This window comes from Parambassis ranga, chromosome 2 (genome assembly GCF_900634625.1).
Source record: "Parambassis ranga chromosome 2, fParRan2.1, whole genome shotgun sequence".
Taxonomy (NCBI): Eukaryota; Metazoa; Chordata; class Actinopteri; family Ambassidae; genus Parambassis; species Parambassis ranga.
The window spans coordinates 29,640,475-29,663,433 of record NC_041023.1 but is presented as its reverse complement, the minus strand read 5'-3'; the positions used below and the strand labels follow the sequence as shown (position 1 = coordinate 29,663,433).

The 22,959-nt window shown below is 40.5% G+C and overlaps 1 protein-coding gene across 6 annotated transcripts in view; it reads left to right on the top strand.

Annotated features, from left to right (window-relative positions):
• Window positions 1-22,959, top strand: part of cacna1c (calcium channel, voltage-dependent, L type, alpha 1C subunit) — a 143,857-nt gene that overhangs the window by 30,578 nt on the left and 90,320 nt on the right. For all 6 annotated transcript variants that reach the window (XM_028429799.1, XM_028429785.1, XM_028429777.1 and 3 more), the window contains exons 2-3: window positions 15,095-15,527; window positions 19,520-19,625. In XM_028429799.1, the coding sequence (XP_028285600.1) occupies window positions 15,095-15,527; window positions 19,520-19,625 (539 nt within the window). The remainder of the gene's footprint in view (window positions 1-15,094; window positions 15,528-19,519; window positions 19,626-22,959) is intronic.

The window sequence follows — 22,959 nt, the reverse complement described above, 5'->3', positions numbered from 1 at the left end:
ACACACACATAGACCTCCATACAAAGTGAAGAATGCGTGTGTGAGATAGTGGAGCTGATGGCACTTCAGTGTAAATGTTTTACAATGGGACCTGTTAGTTATGAAGGAGAAATGCAGGAGAGAGAGAGAGGTCTATTCGTGGCCGGCTATCCAATAGCTTTATGACTCAGAAGTACTGGCAGCCATGAGGTACGATTGTTCTGCATGTGTGTGTCTGCATCTGTGTGTGTGTGTGTTACAGTCAAGCCTTGCACATGAGCGGTAAATGAGAAGTCACTTGTTGTTTATTGAAAGATCAAACCTCCGAACCACTTAGCCACACACACACACATACACATACTGACATATTGTGTTTTTATTCTCTTGTCCCAGAATACCATGAAAAAGTGAACACACACAAACATACACATCTTCGAGGCAGGGGGTATTTCGCCCCAGCCCACGACTCAGTGTGTGTTGAAAGCGCTCCAAAGAGGCTCTTTTCATACCAAGATGATCTGCTCACCCTGTGATTGCACAAGGCTGTGAATACCTGTTTTGTAGTGTGGACGATCATTTTGTGGTTTCCTTTAGGAGACAAAACAACAAGTTTTCATAATATATATCAATATTTTAGTATTGAGAATTGGTAAGAGGGTGATGTTAAGGTAAGGTGGAGACTTAGAAGGAATAGCAGGTAAAGCGACTTTGGCCATGCGTGGTCATTATTGAAATATGTGTAACAAATGTGTGACGAGCAACATTTCCAGGCTGCAGTACAACAAGGCTGACCTAATTTGAAGGATCCTTCACATGTTTGCTTATTTCCTTGCTAGAAATAAATACATCAGGTGGATCCTTTAAAGCACAACATATCCCAGGATTCATTGCATTTTTGTGACTGCTGGATGACAGCCAAAAACTGAACTTTTGAATGTCTGGTATCACTCCTTTTATATAAATCTATTCATGATAGCAACAAAACAATCTCATTGTCCTGATCCTGTCTTTCATGTTCTTCTGTGTGTGTGTGGTCCTGGAAATGTGTGCTTGAGGCAAGGTTACTACCACCACGTAAAATGTAAATAAAAGAAACCAACACATGATCTCCAACTGATGACTTTGATCACACAGTGGGAGGGGTCAGCTTGGTTTTTACTGCTGTAACTGTGTTAATAGAAGAAGAAGAAGAAGAAGACAGGCTGTGACATGAAAAAGAGAAACAAAAAGGAAGAGGGTGAGGAGGAGAGAACACCAGAATAAAAGGGAAAGTTGGATGTGCCACGATAGAAAGATGATGCTACTGGAGTGCTTGAGGATGACTCATCCATAAGCTAGTGATGCCTCACAGACACACACACACACACAGTATCGTGAATACTCACATACACACGCACACATGCTACACACAAATATTTAGTCATACGGTTGAACACATACACAAACACACATTCATACACACACCAGTACACCAGTCATCCATTAGTCTGATACTGATTCAGTGAGACATGCGTGTTGGTTCAGCAGCTTGTTCCTAATGAGCCAAAATGGCCGCTGCCGCGCTACAGTTTCCAGGCCAGAGCAGGGAACGGCCCCTGGGGCAAAGAAACTGGGCGAGAGGAAGGATCAGAAGGGGCTGGATTTAAATGGAGCTCATTAGCTCGTGGTAGCCGTGAGAGGTCCCTGCACACCAAGGAGAAACACACACACTCAGAGACACACACTTAGGCATGAATGCAAACACAAATGGATTGTCTAAGCATGCACAAATGCTTTTCTATTACCTTTACAGGAGAGACGAGAATCGGAGCAAGAAGACAGGAGGATAGGGACATTTTTTGGTAGGATAGGACAACTGGCAAGGTAGTGAGTTCTGCAGATGGCAGGGAGACTTGTGTTCGTGTGTGTGATTTTTGCCAGTCGTACCCCCTTCCTTTCCTTCTCTGCTTGTCCACCCACTCAACATATGTCCTCTCTCCTCCCTACCTCTCCTCATCCCTAATCCCTTCGTATTATTTGTCGTGTCATTTCTAACAGCTTTTCCTATGTGAGCAGAAATGTCTGTGGTATGCATGTTTTTGTTTGTTTCTGTCACAGAAATTGCCCTTTGCTCCACTTAAGCTTTTTTTGATGTATTTATATCCATAAACACACACACACACACACACAAACACACACTGTGCCTTTTTCACTCTGCAGCCAAACTCTCATCAAAGGGGTGTTTGATTTCTTCTTCTGCTGCCCAGGCCCCACATGTCCCAGCAGACTCGGGGTATAAAGAGCAGGGAGGGGCTAAGCTGTAAGCCTCTTTGACAGGGAATTGCACATACGATTTCTCAGACATCTGCTTTTTGGGATTTTTAGAAATATGCAGAGAGAATGCAGTTTTACACCTATGACACACGTGGTCTCTGTTACATTTTATTAACCCATGTGTTATTAAGCCTATGTTTTCAAAATTATGACCGACTGATGATAGTGGTAATGGGGTATATGCATGTAAATTAGCACAATAAAATCCTGGAATGACTTAATTAACAGATTCAGATGTGGTAACTGTGCCATGCTTTCTGACTGGCTGGGATGAGCTGGCACGTTGCATGTAGGTCTTAGAATGAAAAATATGCACACTGCTATTTTAATTGGGTCCAAATTTAGTTTAGATTTGACCTATAGGATGTAATATTAAAAAGTGAGTATGGTGCCAGTAATGTGTGTAGATACTTTTGCTCGTTTTTTTATGCAAGTAACACTTGCAGACAGGAACACATGGGGACAGAGGGAGGTGTGACATGCAACAGCTTTTTACTGTATTATACAGTATTAAAGACACACATTGGACACTTGTTGCCATCTCATATGTCGCAGTGATGTATTAATTTATTGGTTTGTTGTAGCACTCTGATAGTTTGGCGACCTGTCCAGGGTCTACCTGCCCTCTTCTAGCCTTTGGTCCCTGTAGTATGGGGTTTGCTTCAGAGGAAACAACTAAGATGTTTTGCTTCTCTGACTTGTTGTTGGTATAGGCAATTTTGGTCTGTACACCCCTTGACAAAGCTTCTTGTAAATCGAACTGAGAAGTTAAGTCACATTTGTCTCTGAGACAGAATGATAGAGTGCGAGTAACCTCCAAATAAAGTGGAGTCAATGCTGGAAATTTAGGGTACTGTGTTTAAAAATCTATTGGTCAGGCAGAGCACCTTAGATGTTGGTATTGTACAGGAATCATTATGTTTCTTTGTCAGTCCCACTGCTGGACCTATTGTTGCTTTGTCCTATCTTATCTGAAAGGGGAAACAGTTCTCTTCAGTGTTCATATGGCTTCACTGTTTACTGATCTTTTTGTTGCATAACTTGATCTGAAAAAGGTGCTTAGGTCCTACTACCTCTTTTCCCATGGCCCTACAGCTCCTGATGGGGGATGTGCAGGATGGGTAGAGCCTGAGTCATAAACTTAACACTCCCTCTGAGACTGTGGCAATGCCAGACTGTCGAGCTAAACTACGAGAGCACATTCATTAGTGTTTTATTGCTCTGTAGGCACGTCAATTAGTCACAGCCTTGTGCGCACACACACACACATACACACACACACACACACACACACACACACACACTTTTTTTGTCTTATTCTTTTGGTCCCAAACACGACAACTCTCAGCAGAGACATTGTGTGTCATCTTTGAAACACACAAAGACATTACCACACATGTGCTTTGACTGGATGGCTCCCCGGTGTGTTGTACTTTACTGTACAGTTTCTTTCCTGGTCCGTATATCTGCTCCTCTGGGATCACATGCACACACTCACATAATGTGTCTGTACCCCGCGTGAGGACACTTATTGACTTCACAGTAAAATGGCGTCACCTCGGCTCCCCCGATGAAGGTTTTATTGAAGGAATCTTAATAGTGGTTAATTGTAGTTTCCTTTATAGTTCGGGGTCATTTCTATTTGGGGCAGATCTGCTGATAATGACAAGTTGTCTTGTTTAATGACTTTTGTAGCACTGCAAGTGTATTACCCATTTTACAGCACTTTTGATTTGCAGTGCAATATTCTGCCTTTATCCTTTTTCTCTTCTTTTTCTTAAATTAACTGAGAGCTTTTGGGCCATGTCAGCACATTTTTATGCTGTCTAATGTTAGTGTCCCCCAAATCCACTTCAAAACTTCAAGAGGACTGGATACACATAAATACATTTGGCCTGATTCGCCCTTGTTACTTCTTCCCTCTGGTCTTTTAATCTCTCATAATAATGTGCTGGTATCAGACTGGGCTGATTTTATTCAAGCACTAGAAAAATAGAAGAAAAGATGTTTCAATCAGCCCCACAACACTTATTTACTTTATTTTTATTTTTTATTGCAGGGCAGTATTTTTCCACACTGAATACTTCTTTCACTGCTGGTTACACTACAATAAGGTCTAATAATACAAATAATAACACAGTTCTGATTATGTCTGCTAGTATAATTTATATTTATCATGTGTTCACCAGTCTTAGTTGTGTGCATGCTACAGAAAACCACACAAACACAACAAACAAAGGTTTACTGTATATCATGTGGATATGGTTGTTAATAATCTGGTTTTATTTAAAATTATTTATTAATGCAGTGTGTTTTAAACAGAGCGCTCACACACACACACACGTGTGAAAACCCTGCAGGATCAACTCTAGAGAATGAATGTGATATTAGTTTGTTGATTTTTCTTCTAAACATACTGTACAAACAGGTTTCCAGTAGAGGGGCTGTTGACTGTAAAAAAATACCCCAAATTATACCGTAATATTTACCCATATAAATCCACACTGTCCTAAAAACACCCTTATGAACACCTCCCTTTTGACCATCTGTTCACAACTACTGCAGCCAAAATACGTAACACAGCATACAGTATCCAAAACTCAATATGGCTGACGTCACAAGAAACAGACGACACACATTACACAATCAAATGTGATTCTGAGCCACAGCTACTGTAGGTTTATTTGTGTCATTAGAATGCAGAGCGGAGCTGATATTTCAGCAGGGATCAAAACATCAGCACATCAGGGATTATTGTCTTAAAACTGCTGCTATAATAAAAATCAACAAATGCTCCGTTCAAAACTTAACAAATCGCACAGTGGTTGTCTTGGGAGTGCTGCACTCTTCCTCAGCAATAATGATATCACAGAGACGACTGACACCTTCTTCTTTTTTATTTTGTGTTATTAGGGATTCAATCTGTTTCCCCTTGCAGGGAATGTGCTCGCTCCCTCCTGGCAGCTGACCAGTGTATCCACAGTCTCCCACTGCTGGCTGCTGAGCACATGAGGTTTTCATTCCTTGCTCAAGGGCATAAGGGTAGTGTTAGCCGTTCACTTTCTCCATGCCTGTCTTTGATTCTTTTATACTCTCCACTTTAACCTCTTGTTGACTTTGTTAGCAGCTGCAGGAGTTAGTAGTAACAGGTGTTGCTTGCTGACACACTTGGCAATAACTGGCCAACAGAGCAGGAAAGCAACAGTGAGATGGAAGATGTGTGTTGTTTATGCCTTGTTTGTGTTTCTTTTTGGATGACTTCCTATTAAAAATCTGCTTAGACAATGAATTACACAGAATATGACAGAATAGTTTCTTTAAATTTGAGGTAATTAGCTAATTAATTGATAATTACAGCACTTCTGGCTGTGTGTATCCTATTCTTATCCTTTATTTATATAAAAATGGCCCAGATAAACAGGGAGATTTTGCATATTTTACTGTCAAAAGGTGTATATTTACATGATGACAGGAGAAGGTGAGGAAGTGAGCAAGCGAGCCGGCAAATGATGGCTTGGTTTGCTGCCAAAATGGCAGCACTAGCAGCCAAAGCAGGCATCCATCAGTGTTTGGGTTCTGGCTGGCGATAATCCCAAAGCCTGGCTGTAGAATCAATACAAATGCAACCATCGAACCAGAAATTAACAAATTATATTTATAATATTCATGATTTTCTGTAGAGAGAATGGAGACAGAAAGCAAGACATAGGCTTTACACATTCTAAATAAACTTTTCATTTGTTTACATTTCGATTTTTAACAGTATTTACTTCTTTTCAGTACCACAGATAACAAACAATTAAAAACTTATTTGGTGTTGCATTTCATAGCTTATTCATTAATTTATTTGTTTATACATTTGTTTATTTTGACACATGGTTCTATGAGACGGAGGCCCTGGTGTAATATAATCTGTGTTAAAAACCTATTGTCTTATTTATGTTGATTCAGTCAAGCAGGTCATTTGTCATTCAAAAACATGAAGTGAGGCAAATGAACATGACCGAGTTTCTTGAAGGTGTTTTTCTGCTCAGTTCTGCATCAATCAGAACAGATAAGGTTGTTTGGAGGAGCAGCAAAATGTCGTCAAGGACGTCTCAGCAAATCCAGTGAGCCTGCTTCAAGCTTTGGAATCTTCTTTTGTATTTATATAAGTCCTATGTCTAGAGGTGCAGATGTGCCCCGCTGCAGCTGCAGAGATGATGTAAAGCACTTTATGTGTACATGCAGTGGCAACTGTTGCTTCCTTTATTCTCATTCTGTGGTGGTTCAAATATCAAGTAAGGCAGCAACAACAAAAAAAGAGTTGGCTATAGACTATAGACTATAATTCACAGTAAAAGCACTATCTATGTGACACAGACACAGTAAAGTGTTAAGACAACTGGAACACATTAGGTGGCACTGCTTTGTTCTGCATCGTACAGGTGGTCATGTGAAGCTCACTTGGTTTTGGATGACCTTGTCAAGGGTAGGATTTCCATTCAGTGGGACCACGAAACGTATGCAATTACTTTATACCGGAAGGCACTTTGGATGAAAGCATGTCTGAGTGGCATATGTGATACAATTTCGGGGCCCATTCTGCCCTTTATTAATATAAAGGGCAGATTTGGAGAGCAGGAGAGTGAGTGTGGAAAGAAAAGGCAAAATAGACTGAACAGGAGCTATGGAGGAAAGAAGAGAAGGTGGAAATTAATGTGAATGTACAGACCCTGCAACTTCTTTAAACTTGTTTTAAAATAAAGTGAGGGGAGTTTGGAGTGTAGATATTTGTGGGTTTGACCTTCCTTTCCCACAGCAGGGGTGTCAGGATGTCCTCAATGTGCAGAAAAATAAGCAAATTGGATAAATGCGGAGCTAAATGTGTAAGACAGGCCGAGATCTTATAGATCACATGTAAGGAGCAACGCATGAAGGCGAAAGAGAGAGAGAGCGAGCGCGAGAGACAGAGAGAGAGACAGGTAGAGCGATGGTACGTATCTGGGTTACTCTGGCCTCACATCCCTCCACTGCAGATGAATATTAATAAGGAGTTATTAATATCTGCTGCCTGCACTGTGTGCGTGAATATGTGTGTATGTGAGGTCGGCATGAAGGCGCAGTGTGAGCAAGCCTCTTGCTTCTCCTCCTCTTCTACATGCATCACCTTTTCCTCTTGTGTCCTCCTCCTCATGCTCACTCTGACTTTCCTTCTTCTTCTTCTTCTTTGGTGTCTCTCACGTCCTTCACCCCCACATTCATTCTTTGCTGCTAATGGGATGCTGGTGCTGTTGCTGGCAATAGATTTGTCATAAATCAAAATGAAGCAGCTTCATTTGCTGCATCTCATCATGTATTTTGATACATTTCCTGCATTTGTGTTTTTAAAGAAAAAAAAAGGTATATCACATAGATGGTGACAGATCCAAAGTGCTGTGATCTATGATCTTTTTCTCCTAGCAATTTGTTCTAAAATACTATGTACTTCAGTTTCTGTACAAAAGACATACAGCAGCAACAATGAGTTCATTAGTGAAGTTTGGTGCTAGGCTTGTTGTCTCAATTTAGACTCTTCCAATATGTAACATTAATTTGTGGTGGTTTCTTTCTGATCATTATAAGCACACCTGCACTACAGGTACTTGTCAGTGTGAATATGGAAACAGGACTAGGTAGAAGCTGATTATTTGATTATGTCATGGAAAGCAGTTCCTTATTATATCTGGCATGTACTGAACCATTTGACTCCAGGAGGGACTTAATAATGCATTTTAAAGCCTGATGACCTAATTGAGTTTTAACATTATTTCAAGATTTAAATCCATATTTTGTTCTGATTAATGTTTTTTTTCATGTAGCAGGAAGTCATTAGAGACAAATATTCACTCTTCACTGGGTCGTGAAAAAAAATAAGACCTTGTTGGATTTGGCTCAGACTTTTCAACTAGCCAGCCAAGGGGCTGATTTGACTTCCAAAGTATTAAACAGCTTAAAACCAATGCAGCTTTATCTTTAGCTTAAAGTTAGCCCTCTGAGGATTTTTATAATATGTCATTGTTACAACAACTGTCACTTAAAAAGGGATAAATGACATTTTATAAAATACATTTCCCAGCCCCTGTGAGCCACTTTGATTAATTTCCTGAAGCTACTGTAGAACATTAGGGGATTTTTGCATGTTGAATCCTAGAAATAAACTGTACTTAATTTTAATGTGATACATGATTTTCTTATTTAATATCCACATGTTTCAAAGACATACAGTCCTCTCTGACCTCCTAGTACAAAAGACAACAAGCAATCAGTGCCTCAGAACCATGAGTGACAGTTGAAGGGCCTGGCTGAGTGATAATAAACTAAAAAAGTCCAGATGACAGTGAACAATGTGCCGCTGAATACAGAGCATGAGTGCATAATTCATAACCATGTATATTCCCTTGGCATTTTGCTGTCATGTGTATCTCATGTGTGGAGTGCAAACACATAAACACACTCTTTCCTCTCCACTTCGCTTTTGAAGGTTTGTCACAGTTTAATGAATAAATCCATATACAATAGGCTTTTTATATCCAGTGTTCACTGCAATGAAAATGCTACAAGACCAAAGAGGCTGCATGTACCTGTTGTTTGAATTAACTCATTTATAACAAAAAAAGGTGGTTCTCTTTTTGTTGACAGTGCAAAATGGGACCACGATTATAACAGGCAGAGGTGTGTGTTCGGTGCACTTACATATTTGCCTTGTAAATTACATGCATGTTCAATTCATGCTGCAAGGGCTTGTGTGTGTCAACTCATGCAGTAATCGTGGTGGTGTCAGAGGGGAGCAGGTGTGTGTGTGTGTGTGTGTGTGGCTTGTCTTTCCAGCAGGAGCAGGTGTGTGTGTGTTTGTCTGAACGTGTGTGAGCTTCATGTGTGCATTGAAGGTAGCAGGTGTGTCCGTGTGGTGCAGTGCTTACTCGGCCAGATAATGGGCACATATGGACAGAGAGAGAGAGAAATGAGACACACTTGTGTATGCACACACACACATACACACACAGGTAACAGTGTAAAGTGCACATGCTCACAAGCCTCTTCATGTTGAATATACTCTCTGCATTTGTGTGTCAGTGTGACTGAAAGAATGACACATAAATTGGATAAAAATAGTATTAGGCTTACAACTGGTCTTTATGATGACAATGATAATGAAGGTTGAGCCTGATGGGATGTCATACGAACCTTGAAAAGCTTAGAAGTAGCGACAATCTTCATGACAAAAATAAAACCTCCTCCAGTCTAACGGCGGTCTTGTTGGTCACAGTGGTGATGGACTGGCCGCTCCTCTCGGCTATACAGATGGGTGTGAGAGAGAATAATTGTCAGCTATTTGAAAGTGACAGAGAGGGAAGTGATGGGAGAAAGAGTGAGAAGCAGCAAGGCAGGAAAGAAAGAGAGAAAAATGGAGAGATGAGGAGGAGGGGGTAGATTAATGGAGGCCGGAGGAAGGGTGCACGACTGAAAATGAACTTGTCTGGTGCTGGAGAGTCAATGGAGGGAGTGACAGCTGTATAGATTAGGCAGAAAAGAGGGAAAGGAAGAAGACTGTTAATGGGAATGTAGGAACGGCTGGAGGGAGGAGGAAGATGAGGAGATGTAAAGGAAGAGGGGGAGAAGTGTTTAGCAATGATGATGAGGAAGAGGAGGATAAAGAAGGTGCAGAATTAGAGGGGAGGAGGACAAAAAAGGAGGTCATCTTTTATAAAGACCAGAGTGGACCAGAAAAAAAGGAGGGCCGCTCAGAGATGCTGTAAAGTATGTTTGTGTGTGTGTATGTCTGCATGTGTGTGTGTTCCCACGTTAATTAGTGTCTGATCAGGTGTCATCATCAGTTAATTGACTGATAATTACATCTTCACTGTCCACTCAAATAGATCCCTGTTGGAATGAGCGGAGGAGGAGGAAAAGCAGATGGAGGAAAGGAGGAAAAAAATAGAAACAAGGGCATACAGAGGAGATGATGTGAGAGGCTGATTCAGGGGTGGGATAATGTGATTGGTCCGCATCTTTGGTCGTTATCTGGTAAAGGCCAATTAAAGGAGCAGAATAATACAAGACTTTGGAAGCTTTATTTGTAGTGTAAATCTGAATTTGTGTACACATGTAGTGGAGCGATGACATTTTGCAGCAGAGTGCTTAGAGTTGCAGCGATAGCATCTGTCTGCTGCACGGTCTTTATCATTAAGCAGATAACAGCTCCACCGACTTCAGTTTGTATCACAGCTCATTACAGTCTGCAGTTCAGTTCACACTGAAGTTCACCTCGGATAGGTTCACTTCAAGTGCAGTTGGAGTAAATGCTGACTGTGCATGGACAGATGTATAAAGTCTGATAAAATATTTAGTGTGGCCCTTTGCTTCACAGTGAATCATTTTATCAGGTTCTAACCTAATGGAGTAGCTGGCATGTTTTTACAATTTTTTACATTTTAAATTTTTTGTATGGCCACATTAGCCACATTTCCACAAACACAATCATACTGATTCTAATGGGAGAAACGTGAGCACAGATCTTTACCCATTTGTGTCAAAAGTAAAAATTGGACACGTTTTTACAAGACATGTATTTTCTGAATACTCCAACACTAAAATGTTAGTTTGGTCTAAACACTCTTGTGAGATCTGATAATATTCAGACCTCCCGAAGCAAAAGTAATGCAAATTCAAACAATATTTTCCTCCCTCCCTCCCTTCATCCTCATCCCTCTTCTTTGTCCTTCCTCTCATCTTCTGCTTCTCCTCCCTTTCCCGCTTCAGCCTGAATGTTTCCATGGAATGCTGCATTGCTTCCTTCCATATAAAGAGCTGCTAATGGAATTATAGTCGGTCACATGAACACACGCGCAGTCTGCCGTGCAGGCAACACACAAACACACATCCAATGGCACAGACACACAGAGACACGCGGTCAGACACAAAGATTAGTGGGCTCTGTATTATTAAAGTTTTACCCTTCTCTAATCCGCACAAACACACACACACACACATGCATACTTAGTAACACACACTATCTCAGCGGGGTACACCCTGCGAGAGGGCCAGGCAGTGCGAGATAAACTGATCACGCAGCAGTACAATATGCTGAAAGTGATTAAGTGTGAGTGTGCGTTTGTGTATGTGTGAGATGGTGAGCGAAAGAGAAATGATGATGTGCAACAGCAGGCAGGAAGCTGGAGTCAGTGGTGAAAGGAAGAGGAAGATATATTCCAGTATAAAGACTCATCTGTGACAGACTCAAAATGTCTGTTTTCAGGCTTGAATAGTTGATAAAAGTATAGGATTTTTTTTAAACATAAAAAAGACTTCATTCAGTCCCAGAGAGGAGAATAAACAGTGTATGATTTTAATGAGATATAGGATATGCTCCAAACTTAAAAACCACAGTGGCATTTCCCATGAGGCACAGCTGCATCTGAAGTGACTTCACCTCTGGTGAATGTAAAAATGCCTCCTTGGGCACTATTGCTTTATTCAAAGGGAAAACAAAGCTCCTAAATATTTACATAAATAATTTAAATTTTAATAAACATATCTTGGTGCCGTTGTTTAGTTATTGCATTTGTTTTAAGATGAGTCTTATGCCTTAAGGCATTGCAGTTTTATTTGTGCTGTAATAAAAGCAATATTTATTCAGAACAAACAAATATTACAGCAGGAATGCTCAACAAAATCAACAAGATAAATAAAAGAAATTAGAGGATACGCTGAAATAAGAGTTTAGAAAGTTATCACATTTAAAATGGGACATTTGTTTAAAAAAGGATGTCCTCAAAGGTCAAAGTGCACTGACTTTCAGTCAGCTGACAGGTGAGGAGCAGGCACCACTTGGACTGTTCAGCTAGTCCAGAGCCACAAAATACCTTAAATATAATCAGTATGAAAAAAAGAATATTGTTAGTACTTCATTTATGTAGTGTAAAAGAGTAGTAAAGTAGTAAGTGTGATATAACCCTAAGAGTAGGAGACAGCTAGCTAAAGTGTTAGCTTCTTGGCGGACAGGCTATTTGTTAGCTGTTTGGTGCAATGTTTGCTAACTAGGTCTGCGGAAATCGAGGTAAGACTCCCCCAAATTCTGTTAACTCGTTTACACATTATGTGGTGTTACAACTCACTAAGTACGTGTTTGTCTTATCACATGTTTGCCTTTGAAGTGCAGCATAATGTCCTTGTGACTAAGCTAGCTAGCTGCTAACGGCTAAAAACAAAGGTTGGCTAGTCGCATTTTTGTTTTTTTACTTTACGTAAGTGCATAACGTAGGTTCTTGTACTTTCATAATGCGCTACCTTATACAATGCTGATACAAAAAAGCTTTGAGACTGGTCTTTCAGACAATAGAGTACAATTTAAACCTACAAATAAAAGTAAATAACTCAATGATTAAAATAACAATACACTGACGGAAGCTATTCTTCTTGTAAGGCCTTTTCTACAGAGTGTTACAGAACAAAAAGCACAGGTGTAAATATGAAAATGATTGGTTCCTCAGTTGCCTTCAACAGCTTTTTTTCTGGCTCACTGTCACATATTCATGACATTGTTAAAGGTAATAGCACCACCTGTACCTTTCCTGCCATACTAAAGCAAATTGTCCACGTTTAAATTGCAGTTAGTCCCTCATCTTTGTATATTTTCCTGCTATAACACCTCTGTATTGTTACTGTATCGTTGCATATGATGCGATACATTGTGAGGCACTAGTATGTGTTCCTGGTTTAGCATGGCCCCATGTAATATGGGTTGAACTTTTGATGATCTGATAGAAAGTGTAAGTGCATAAGAAAGAACTTGTAGAGTTAAGAGAGGAAGGGGATTTCTTTCAGCAGATACTGTAAATACCCTGTAATAGTATGGAGCGTACAGGATAAGTCTGCCTCTCTCCTCCTCCCTCTAAATCCTGCACATCACTCTCACATTTACTTCCGTCTCTGTCTCCTTATCTTTGTTACCAGCGCAGGTTGGATTTACTTTGCAGGGGGTTCTTTAAAGTTTTGTATTCCCTTTCTCCTCAAAGATTTGCACCGTATGGCAACTTGTGAATTTGAGAACTTTGGGAGCTACATTTTGTTGAAATGTAATTTTGACAGCATATTTTATACATTATTCCAAATACAGCTGCCCTGCCAGGATTTAGGTTTCTATTTCCACTTGGGGGCTACTAGGGCTAGCAAATGATGGCACATCCAGTTAATCGTTGGCCTAATGTATATGTATTGTCATCATCCTGGAAGTGGCGTATGTGTAATCCAGCACAGGGTGTGAATATGTGTGGAATCCTTTCTCAGATGTTCAGAAGGGAGGCAGGCTGAGAGGATATTATAACTGTCTTTAATCTGGCTAAGCATACAGTATGGATAATCCCTCTCAGTCTTATTCCTTCCATCTGTATGAGTGAAACTATGTAATCTCATAGAGATTATTGTAATTCTAACTCTAATTTCTTTCTTGCATTCTTTTTTTTTTAATCTTTTATTCCACTATTATGTCTTTTGTTGTTGTCTGCAGTAGGGTGAAATGATTTTAAGAATAAATTGAATTGCGATTTTTTGGGCAAATATTGCGATTTTGATTTCATCCACGATTTTTTTCAAATCAAGTTTTAGTGCACATGAGCATTTGCAAAGATCACAGAAACTTGCATCACACCTAGGGGTGGGCAATATGGCAAAAATTTTATATCACAATTTTTTAATGATAAAATCACGATCACGGTTTTATCACGATTTGTTTTTACATTGACACTAATTTGCATGTTTCATAAAGTGCATAAAGTTTTATTTCAAATAGGTTAAAAAGAAGACTAATGTAATTCTGTAAAGTATTATTCAACAGTCATTTAAACAGACTGAAGTTAAAGTTCAATGTGATCAAACTTTAATGGGAACCATATCTAATGAAAAACGGAGCTGCTGCTGTCACCTCTGTCCACCGTTTACTAGAGTCCTCATATGGAGCCTCTTCATCAAATGCCTGCGTTATTGTTTTGGTGACGTCATTAGCTGTTGCCTCTGTCTGCATCTGATGTACACACGTGGCCCTCCCACACGCACACACACACACACACACACACACACACACACACGTGTAGAAGAGATGCTGACGGCACAACAGCAGTGAACCTGAATATAACGAGCTGGTAATGTTCAGAGAGGTGGGCTCGTATGTGCTCGTAGCATTATAATACATTCGTATACACGCGGCCCTTCCACTGCGACACACGTCGCACTCACACACAGACACAGGTCTAACTGCTGCCGGCAAAAACAGTACCGAACATAAAGGTGGAATTCATTTTAGGGACCAGTTCCTCCGTTTTCTTTTCGTTTTCAGCCATAGCATTTGACAAAACAAAACCTGCTTCAGTTAGGAGCAGTGCAAAAAACCGTGGCTTTGACGATCTCAAAATCCCGTCGTCTGAGATCACAATTTTCGGTCTAAAACGATAGATCGTTCAGCCCTAGTCTGCAGTAATAGAAGTTAGAAATGGTCTGACTGGAATGCATGGCATTTGCCCTCCACACAGTAAATGTGGAGTCTCTCACTCTTGAAGTGAGAGAGAGTTATATAAGATAAAGTCCAACAACATTTAACAGTAAAAAGAGATGGTCATAGACTACACATTACAGAATTTACCTCTTTTGGGGATTGATCTATTCTGCTCTTAAACGTTTTGAAGTTAAGTTGTGAAACATGGAAAATAAATCACTGTAAAAGCCTGTATGACCCAAACCTGTGTGGTTTCCTAATTTCTGTTTTTCTTCTTCTCTTTCTCCTCTCCAGGCTCCGACTACTCACCCCCTCCCACTCTTCCTCGGCCTCCACCCGTTGGCCTGACCAATGAGCACAGTGGCGGAGTAAGCCACAGCGACCATGGTGGAGGAGGGGGCGGGGTCAATCACGGTGTGGGCGTGGTTGGCCTGGCTCCGGAGCACATCCCCACGCCAGGGGCGGCCCTGAGCTGGCAAGCAGCCATCGACGCTGCACGGCAGGCGAAGATGATGGGCAACGCCGCGTCGGGTGGAGGGGCGGGGCTTGGTTCGGGAGGAGGCGGGCCCATCTCTACGGCCAGCTCCACACAAAGAAAGAGACAACACTATAGCTCCAAACCCAAGAAACCGACCACAACGACAGCAACAAGGCCGCCAAGGGCCCTACTTTGTCTCACACTCAAGAACCCCATCCGCAGGGCCTGCATTAGCATCGTCGAGTGGAAGTATCCTACTACATTTAACAGTCTGTCCTTTTCATCTCACCAACACCATTTTTAGTCAAAACAATAACCGATCTCCTGTTTCCAGAGCTCAGTCCAAAACTGAACTACTCTGATATGATTTCAAAGCATTGTTATGGACAAACTTCAATAAATGTTCATGCAATATCCTGTCATTTCCAAAAATTTAAATTTGCATCCTGGAATGATGCATTAAATTGCTGTGAAGTACAGGGAATATTTTCCTTCCCACCTCCCCCAGTAATGTTAATCCCATCCGTATGGGGCTTTAATCAATCTCTCCTCTGTCCTCTAGCTCTCAATAAGTGTGATTTCCCACTCTTCACTCGGTCGTCTTAATCCCCTCTCCCCTTCCTCTGTCTGCCCTTCTCCCTCTTTTCTTCTCTGCTCTCCCCTTTCATCTTCCATTCTTTTTTCCCTGTTTTCTCACAGGAGGATAAAACAAATTGTGTCATTTTCATCCCTCCTTCACACCTCTCCACAGCATATCTTCCTCCCTTGACTCTTTCTTACTGCATTCAGTCGCTCTCCCCAGGTTCAGCCATTCCTCTATTCCTCCTTTGCTCCCTAAGTTCTCAAACAACATTTATTATCTGTCACTCCCTCTTTCCACCCAAATCCCTTATTCCTCCTTGTCTTCCTTTCTTCCCTTCCTCTCCTCTTTTTGTGTTTCTTTTTAAGCTCCCCATTGTAATGGCTAGGTCCTCCCTCAGGGTTGCAATAGAATAGGCGACTGAAATGGTCAGTGTCACAGTCAAGATAATCAATAATAGGTGCAGGTCCACATGAACATCAGCTCAGCAAGAGCACAGTCATGCTTCTCCCTAAAAGGGACAGAAGGGGAGGAAGAAGAGGGGACAGGGAAATTAGAAAGGCAGGGATGTGGGCAGGATATGAACATCACTAGGAGAGATAATGGAGCGGAGTGGCTGAGATGGGAGGGATTGAGGGGATGATGGGAAGGATACACAAGGAAACTTACATGGTGGGGGAGGCCAAATAATGAGTAAGGATTGGGGGTATCATGTTTAAAATAATAATATTAATTAAATTAATAATTAATTAATATATTTAAATTACACCTTGTTAAACCAAAATTTTGTGTATTTACCAGTATCAGCGCTCATATAAATACTGTACTGTAAACTACAGTGTCACTCAAATAGTCTCACCCATAAGGATCATTACCCACAATTCCCAGAATCATTAATTTGAACAGTTTTAGAGGGTAGGAAGTAGAAGAGAAAAAGAAAGAGTGACAGAAATATGAATGAGATAAGTAAGGGAAAGAAGACAGAAAAGAAAAAGTGTTAAAGCTAAAACCACCATTACCCATCAGATGCTTGTTGCCCGTTAGTCTGCTTAACCATCACTCACGAGTGCAGAGTGGGCATGTGTTTATACAGTGAATGCATATTTTGTTTATATTCTATAGGGCTCATATGTGTGTGTGTAGGCCTTTGTGTGTCCTGTGCTCTGCTAGTACCTCAGTCTCTAGAGATAGCAGACCAAAATCTTCCTCTTTTCCTCCTCTGTTACCATGACAACAGCAACTGCTCTCAACAGGTCGATGGGGCCTGTGTAAGCTCACACACAAACGCGCAGATTAGAGAACACACATTAACACTCTTGAAGAACACACACACATACTGACACGCAGACAATAAAAGACATGCAGTACTCTCACATGCTGTGTAATTATAACATTTAAGCATTACCTGCACACAGCCAGGTCAGTGCGGGAGACAAGGTGAGAGCTGTGTCGCGTTTATGTCTAACTACCACATTGTCTATAGGAAATCACTCTAAGTGGTAATTTTGAGTGCATCTACACAATCACACACACATTTTCTGTGTAGCGTTTATACTCTACTGGATCAGGGATCACACTATTTGTATGCATTTCCAAGCCAACCAGGAAAACAGATAAAGATTCTCTTAGCATAACACTACAGAGTGTTAAGCTGGCTCTGGCAGATAATATCAGTATATCCCAGGTTTGTTATTGGGGTTTTTCAAGATAAGAGATTATCTGTATTATTGTGAGCTGCATCATGTGTTTATTTGAGCTGCATGTGCTGCTGTGTGTGTGTGTGTGTGTGTGGATGCACTCTGGGTGTAACAGTTTGTCCTAAACATACACAGCTCGCTTGTTAGAATGCTTAATGCCTTTAGAAGGTTGCAGTTTGGTACTTTATTATATAAGCTCTAAGCTAGCTACCTGGATGCTAGTTTTACTTCTGGTACTGGTTTACCTTTAAGATTTATGATATTGTTGTTAATGAATGTGCCTCATTCTAATAGACTTGGTTTGATTCTTTTGTTCAGACCTCCACAATTTCTTCTTTGTGCGGTTTTGCACTCAGCAGACAGTAGATTTATTATCGTGTTGATAGAAGCAGACCTCAAGGGGTTTTTTTTTTAAATTATGGGTCAGGAAACCAAAATGAGTCACAGTCCCCACATGTCTGAAGTGAGTTTAATGAGCCCTCGATACAAGTGTGAGTAATTTACTTTGATGCTTTTTTTTGTCGCAGGCTACATGAGCTGCATGATCTTGTGGCTGACAATGTTCAAGGGTCAATCACTAATCTAAACATAAACAAAATATTAGCTCCACCATGAAAATCTAAAGATTTTTCCTCCCTCTCTTGCTTACTTTTTCTATCTACAGAGCCTTAATGGTAGTTAAAGCTTTAATGGCTCTTTTTCTAGCAGGCCCACACACAGCGAGTCTAATAGTATCACTATAAATAATATAAGATATTTGAAGTTAAACTTTAATTATTTATCCGGAGACTTTTTCATTTCTGTCCTGTCAATCAAACATGTTAGAAACCTTGCTGCATAATTTCATTATATCTGACAACTCACTCTGATATTATAGGCCAGAATTAGAGATTATCCAGGGCATTGTGGTGTGGATGGAATTAAAACATGCTGTTGATTTATTTTTCACATCTGTCACAGATGTAATAGTGATGGATATCTGGAAGTTTGTGGCCCTAAACTGAATAAATAACAGTAGATGTTTTAAATTTAAGCACCAAACTGACACTTTCACATGTGTTGTTTGTCATGGTTTACCATGATAGCTAAGTTTGGTGCCTAAAGATAACTTTCAAATAACTCATCAAATTATAAAACCTCCCTTTATGGATGAATGTTGATGCACTTTGTTTAATGTCAACAGCTCATCAGTACATTGCTGTTTATATTATACTGTGAGATCTAGACTAATTTGATATGCAGCCACAGGAGAACAAAGACAAGAGGTGAGAAATGTAAGGAAGGAAGAAAAGAATAGAAGAGAGAGAGGAGTGAGGGCAAGGAAAGGTGGAGAGGAGGTGACAGCAGTGGCAGTTTGTAATTGTGTTGATGAAAACCAGACCTCTATCTCTCCTTCACATTCCCTCCCTTTCTCTCTCTCTCTCTCTGTCTCTCTCTCTCTCTGAGGCCCAAAATAATGAGGTCAGTCCCCTCTCAAGGACCGTTCCAAATAAAAACCCTCTGTGTCTCTCCTCTCTCTCATTCCATCTTGCTCTCACTCTTTCCCCGTCCACATCCCATCTTCCACGCGACAGGCCTGCTCCTTGCCGCACCCATATTTGGGCACACACTGTCTCTCAAATCCCCCCTCCCCTTTGTTAACGAAAAGGCAAACCCTAACCCTAACAGCTTTGATCTCTCTTCTTGTGTGCACTCTGCTTAGTGTATATATACCTCTGCTTATGTAAGAATGTATTAACTTGTTTAAAAATACGTCTTTGTTGAAGTAACATGACTGATATAAAGACAGAGTTTATGTTTTAAAGTCAAGGTTTTTGTGAATCTTTTAGAACCCCCCCTGTACTCAAGGTGTATAGATTGATAGTTTAAAAACCCAAAAACCAGGGGCAACCAATTACCCTGAATATGATGTTGACCTGTATATCTCTGTAGCGTTTGTTTGTGTTCCTTAACTGTCTGTTCAGACCATTTGAGATCATCATCCTGATGACCATTTTCGCCAACTGTGTGGCCTTAGCTGTCTACATCCCCTTCCCTGAGGATGATTCAAATGCCACCAACTCCAACCTGGTGAGTACGGTACTTTACAACATATTACCGCTCAGCCACACACTGATTCTCACATGAGTCTGTGAAGGTTTTGCGGGTTTATAAAGGAAAACTACAAGATGTTGGAGGGGAAAAAAGGAAATGTTTCTCCTTGCATGACACCTCCTTTGAGCATCCGTTACTCTTGATTGTTCATACTCAGTTGTTGATTATAATGTTCTTTGAAACCTCAAGAAAGTGGCGCATTTCATTTATTTTGAAGGAGGCCACTTGAGATGTCACAGATAAAGGCAGAGTGCTGCACTTTCGTGGGTAAAAAATTATTTTTGCATAAGGAGGATTCAGAAACTGTGAGCTCTTTGGGTTGCCTGACTTTAGATAGTGTTTTGCTGTTCCAGAGAATTCATAAATTTAAATTTACATCCATCATGTCCACAACTTTCTGGAAAACCCCTCATATCACAGCATGAACTGCTTGCAAAGAGCTTCCTGTCTCAGTCTTTATGCGTCCTCTTAAATGGTCAGTGGTGTTAAACGTCAGATGATTGTAGAGGAAAGTCCGTAACAGTAAGCGATCCTTTGTTTCCTTTGGTCTCCAAGCGATTGTTTTATGGCTTTGAGGTGCGTTTGGGCTCACTGTCGTGCTGTAGGATGAATCCATCCCCACAAAAATGCAAACCAGAAGCGGTGGTGTGTCTTTCACGAATGGAATGGCACACTCAATTCAATGCAGGTGTCCAAATCCACAAACTTGAATTTATCAGCAAAAAGGAGTTGTTTTCCAGTCAGCCACTGTGACTGCATGACGACAGTTACTCAAAGTCTGCTGGAGAACCTTCTTTTGACAGAGCTTTGACTGACTGGAGGTCTTTATTAAGAAAATGAAGTTGCCTTCAGTGAAAAATGTAGAATTTTTTAATGCTGTTGTTACTTTTGGTCCACATGATCCTAAAACTTTCTTGGTATTTCCTGGTTCAAGTGACATTATGACTGATCTTCAATTTGGAACTTTGCCCTAGACAAGTGTGCGGCAGAGTTTGCGTGTGTGTCAGTCTGCAGATGTGTGCCAGTGTATTAGTGGCATTAGTGAGAGGAGGACACTAATCCAACTGAGGCTGTGTAACATCTGTCACTCTGTCTTTGACTCTTTCTTTCTAAGAATGATTTTGGCACATTTCTCACATGCTGTACTATTCTATTGCTGTTTCACAGAATTGATTTGTATTATAGTATTAGGGTTTTAATGTGACATGTAAAAGTTGTGGCTTATAGCACATCTGTTATGGAGAAATAACATTTGTTTTCAGTTGTTTTCACTGTGTAGCTACCCTCTGATTTCTCACTTAATAATGCATTGACAGAGCAGGTATACAGTATGAGTCAGTAAGAGTAAACACGACTGAAGGAGGACAGCTGTTTTCATCTTCTCAATCTGTGCCCATCACCCACTCTCTCTGCCGATCACTCTGAATCTTGTAGGAGGCTTATATGTCTTTCTCACATTTCCTATTACTATTACTTTACAGTTAAAATAGTAGTCCATTTTTGAGGGTCTTTTAGATTAATGTTCTTTTATAGCCATTCTGGATCTCTCTCTAGGTGTTTTAGTTGTTCTGATACTGTATACAGTAGGAAGCACTGACGCTTATATAATCCAGTGTTAGGCCTCCCCAACAAACCTATTTTCATGTATTCTAATCTTGCAAGTTTATTTTGGAACCTTTGTGTGACACATCCCCGAACCCCCCCATCATGATGGAGAAGTTCAACACACACATGCACACCAACACACAACTTACTCTCACCACCACCACCACAGCTGTGTTCAATTAGTTTTATAACCTTCTGACAGACAGGAAGCAATGTGCAGATGGACCAGAGTCGTAAATATATGGTTAAACCATGTATCTGCATGAGGGTGTGTTTGTTGTTTGTACAATTTTTGGTGCATGTGTGTGGCATTAACAAATGTAAACACAGTGAGTGGGGAACATTTTTTCGACCATGGGTCAGACAAAGAAAATGTATCATAACATAAAACGAACATTGTGCACTCAAACATTAAGTACAAAAAATGTTGAAAAAACTGTTGAGCAACATTAGAAGACACTTTTTCTCATCTTTTTTTCCAAATGTGTAGGTTATTCCTTCATCAGACACTTATTCAAAATCCATGCTGCACACATTTTGTATAAGTATGTTTACACAACTCACGCAATATGCATTCGTTTTAAGAATTAAACAATTGAGTTCGTTCACTGTGTTTGCAAACAGCAATTATACCCAAGACTGCCAGAGTCCATATTGCTTCCTATTTGTTAATTTGCTAATGAGTGGGATTCTCATTATTTTCACATCTTAGTCATTTAGAAGACTGGTGTTTCCAGAGCTGGCTACACTAACTGTTTTTGTTAATGACTCTGTATGCATATTTAGGAAGAATGGACCTGTGACCTTATTGTCCTACTAGTAGGACACTCTGTGGCTTGATCGTTTCCCTTATGCTATAATAAGTCATTTCTTACAGTGTCACCTTTTGCAACAGTGCCACATAGTGTGAGACAACCCTCTCATTAAATATAATGTGAATTTCGAGCCACAGGAGTATATTAAGTATTCCCTGCAGCAAAGCTCATACTGAATGTCTTGTGTCCTTTTTTTTTACCCACTGCCCCTTGCTCACCTTTATGCAGTTTTTATCACTTCCTCTGTTGCCAGTTTATTAGCAAACCATCTACAGGTTCGTACAGAGTTTTATTTTCATGAAATAATAATAAGCTCAAAACAGCTGTATCATGACTGTAGTTTAGCTGCCTGGTGATGTTCTTTACCCCTTCGCTCGATGTGTGATCAAGCCCGAGTTATAGAATCAATATGGCACCCCCTCGCTAGATTTGCACAAGTCTTACTTATGTAATACCAGAGATCTGTTGTATTGCTTCCAGTACAAGATTTCTATTTCTGACTGCATCCCATAATGTGCAGCTCTGTCTCCTTGACGACATGCCCAATAATAGCAGCGGGAGAGGTTGTCATGGATATGGTAACCGTAGTGATGCTCCTCATCTGTCCTTGGTTACAGAGGGAAGGATCGGAACCAGTGTTAGTGTTAGAAGTCTCAGGGAGGAAATCAGTGCGGCACTTTTGGCTAGTTCAGTTTAGAGACAACTGTTGGCTAAGTTTGGATGAAAATCGAGTTGACTTATTTCCTCTTCTTCTTCTTTCCTCTTTGCTTTGCCCCTCTTTCCAGTTTTGCTTTACCTGTTTCTCCTCTGGCTCTCCCTTCATTACACCATTTAATCAGATCAATATGGATCTTTTTTGATTGACAGAATAACATTGCAATAACTAAGCA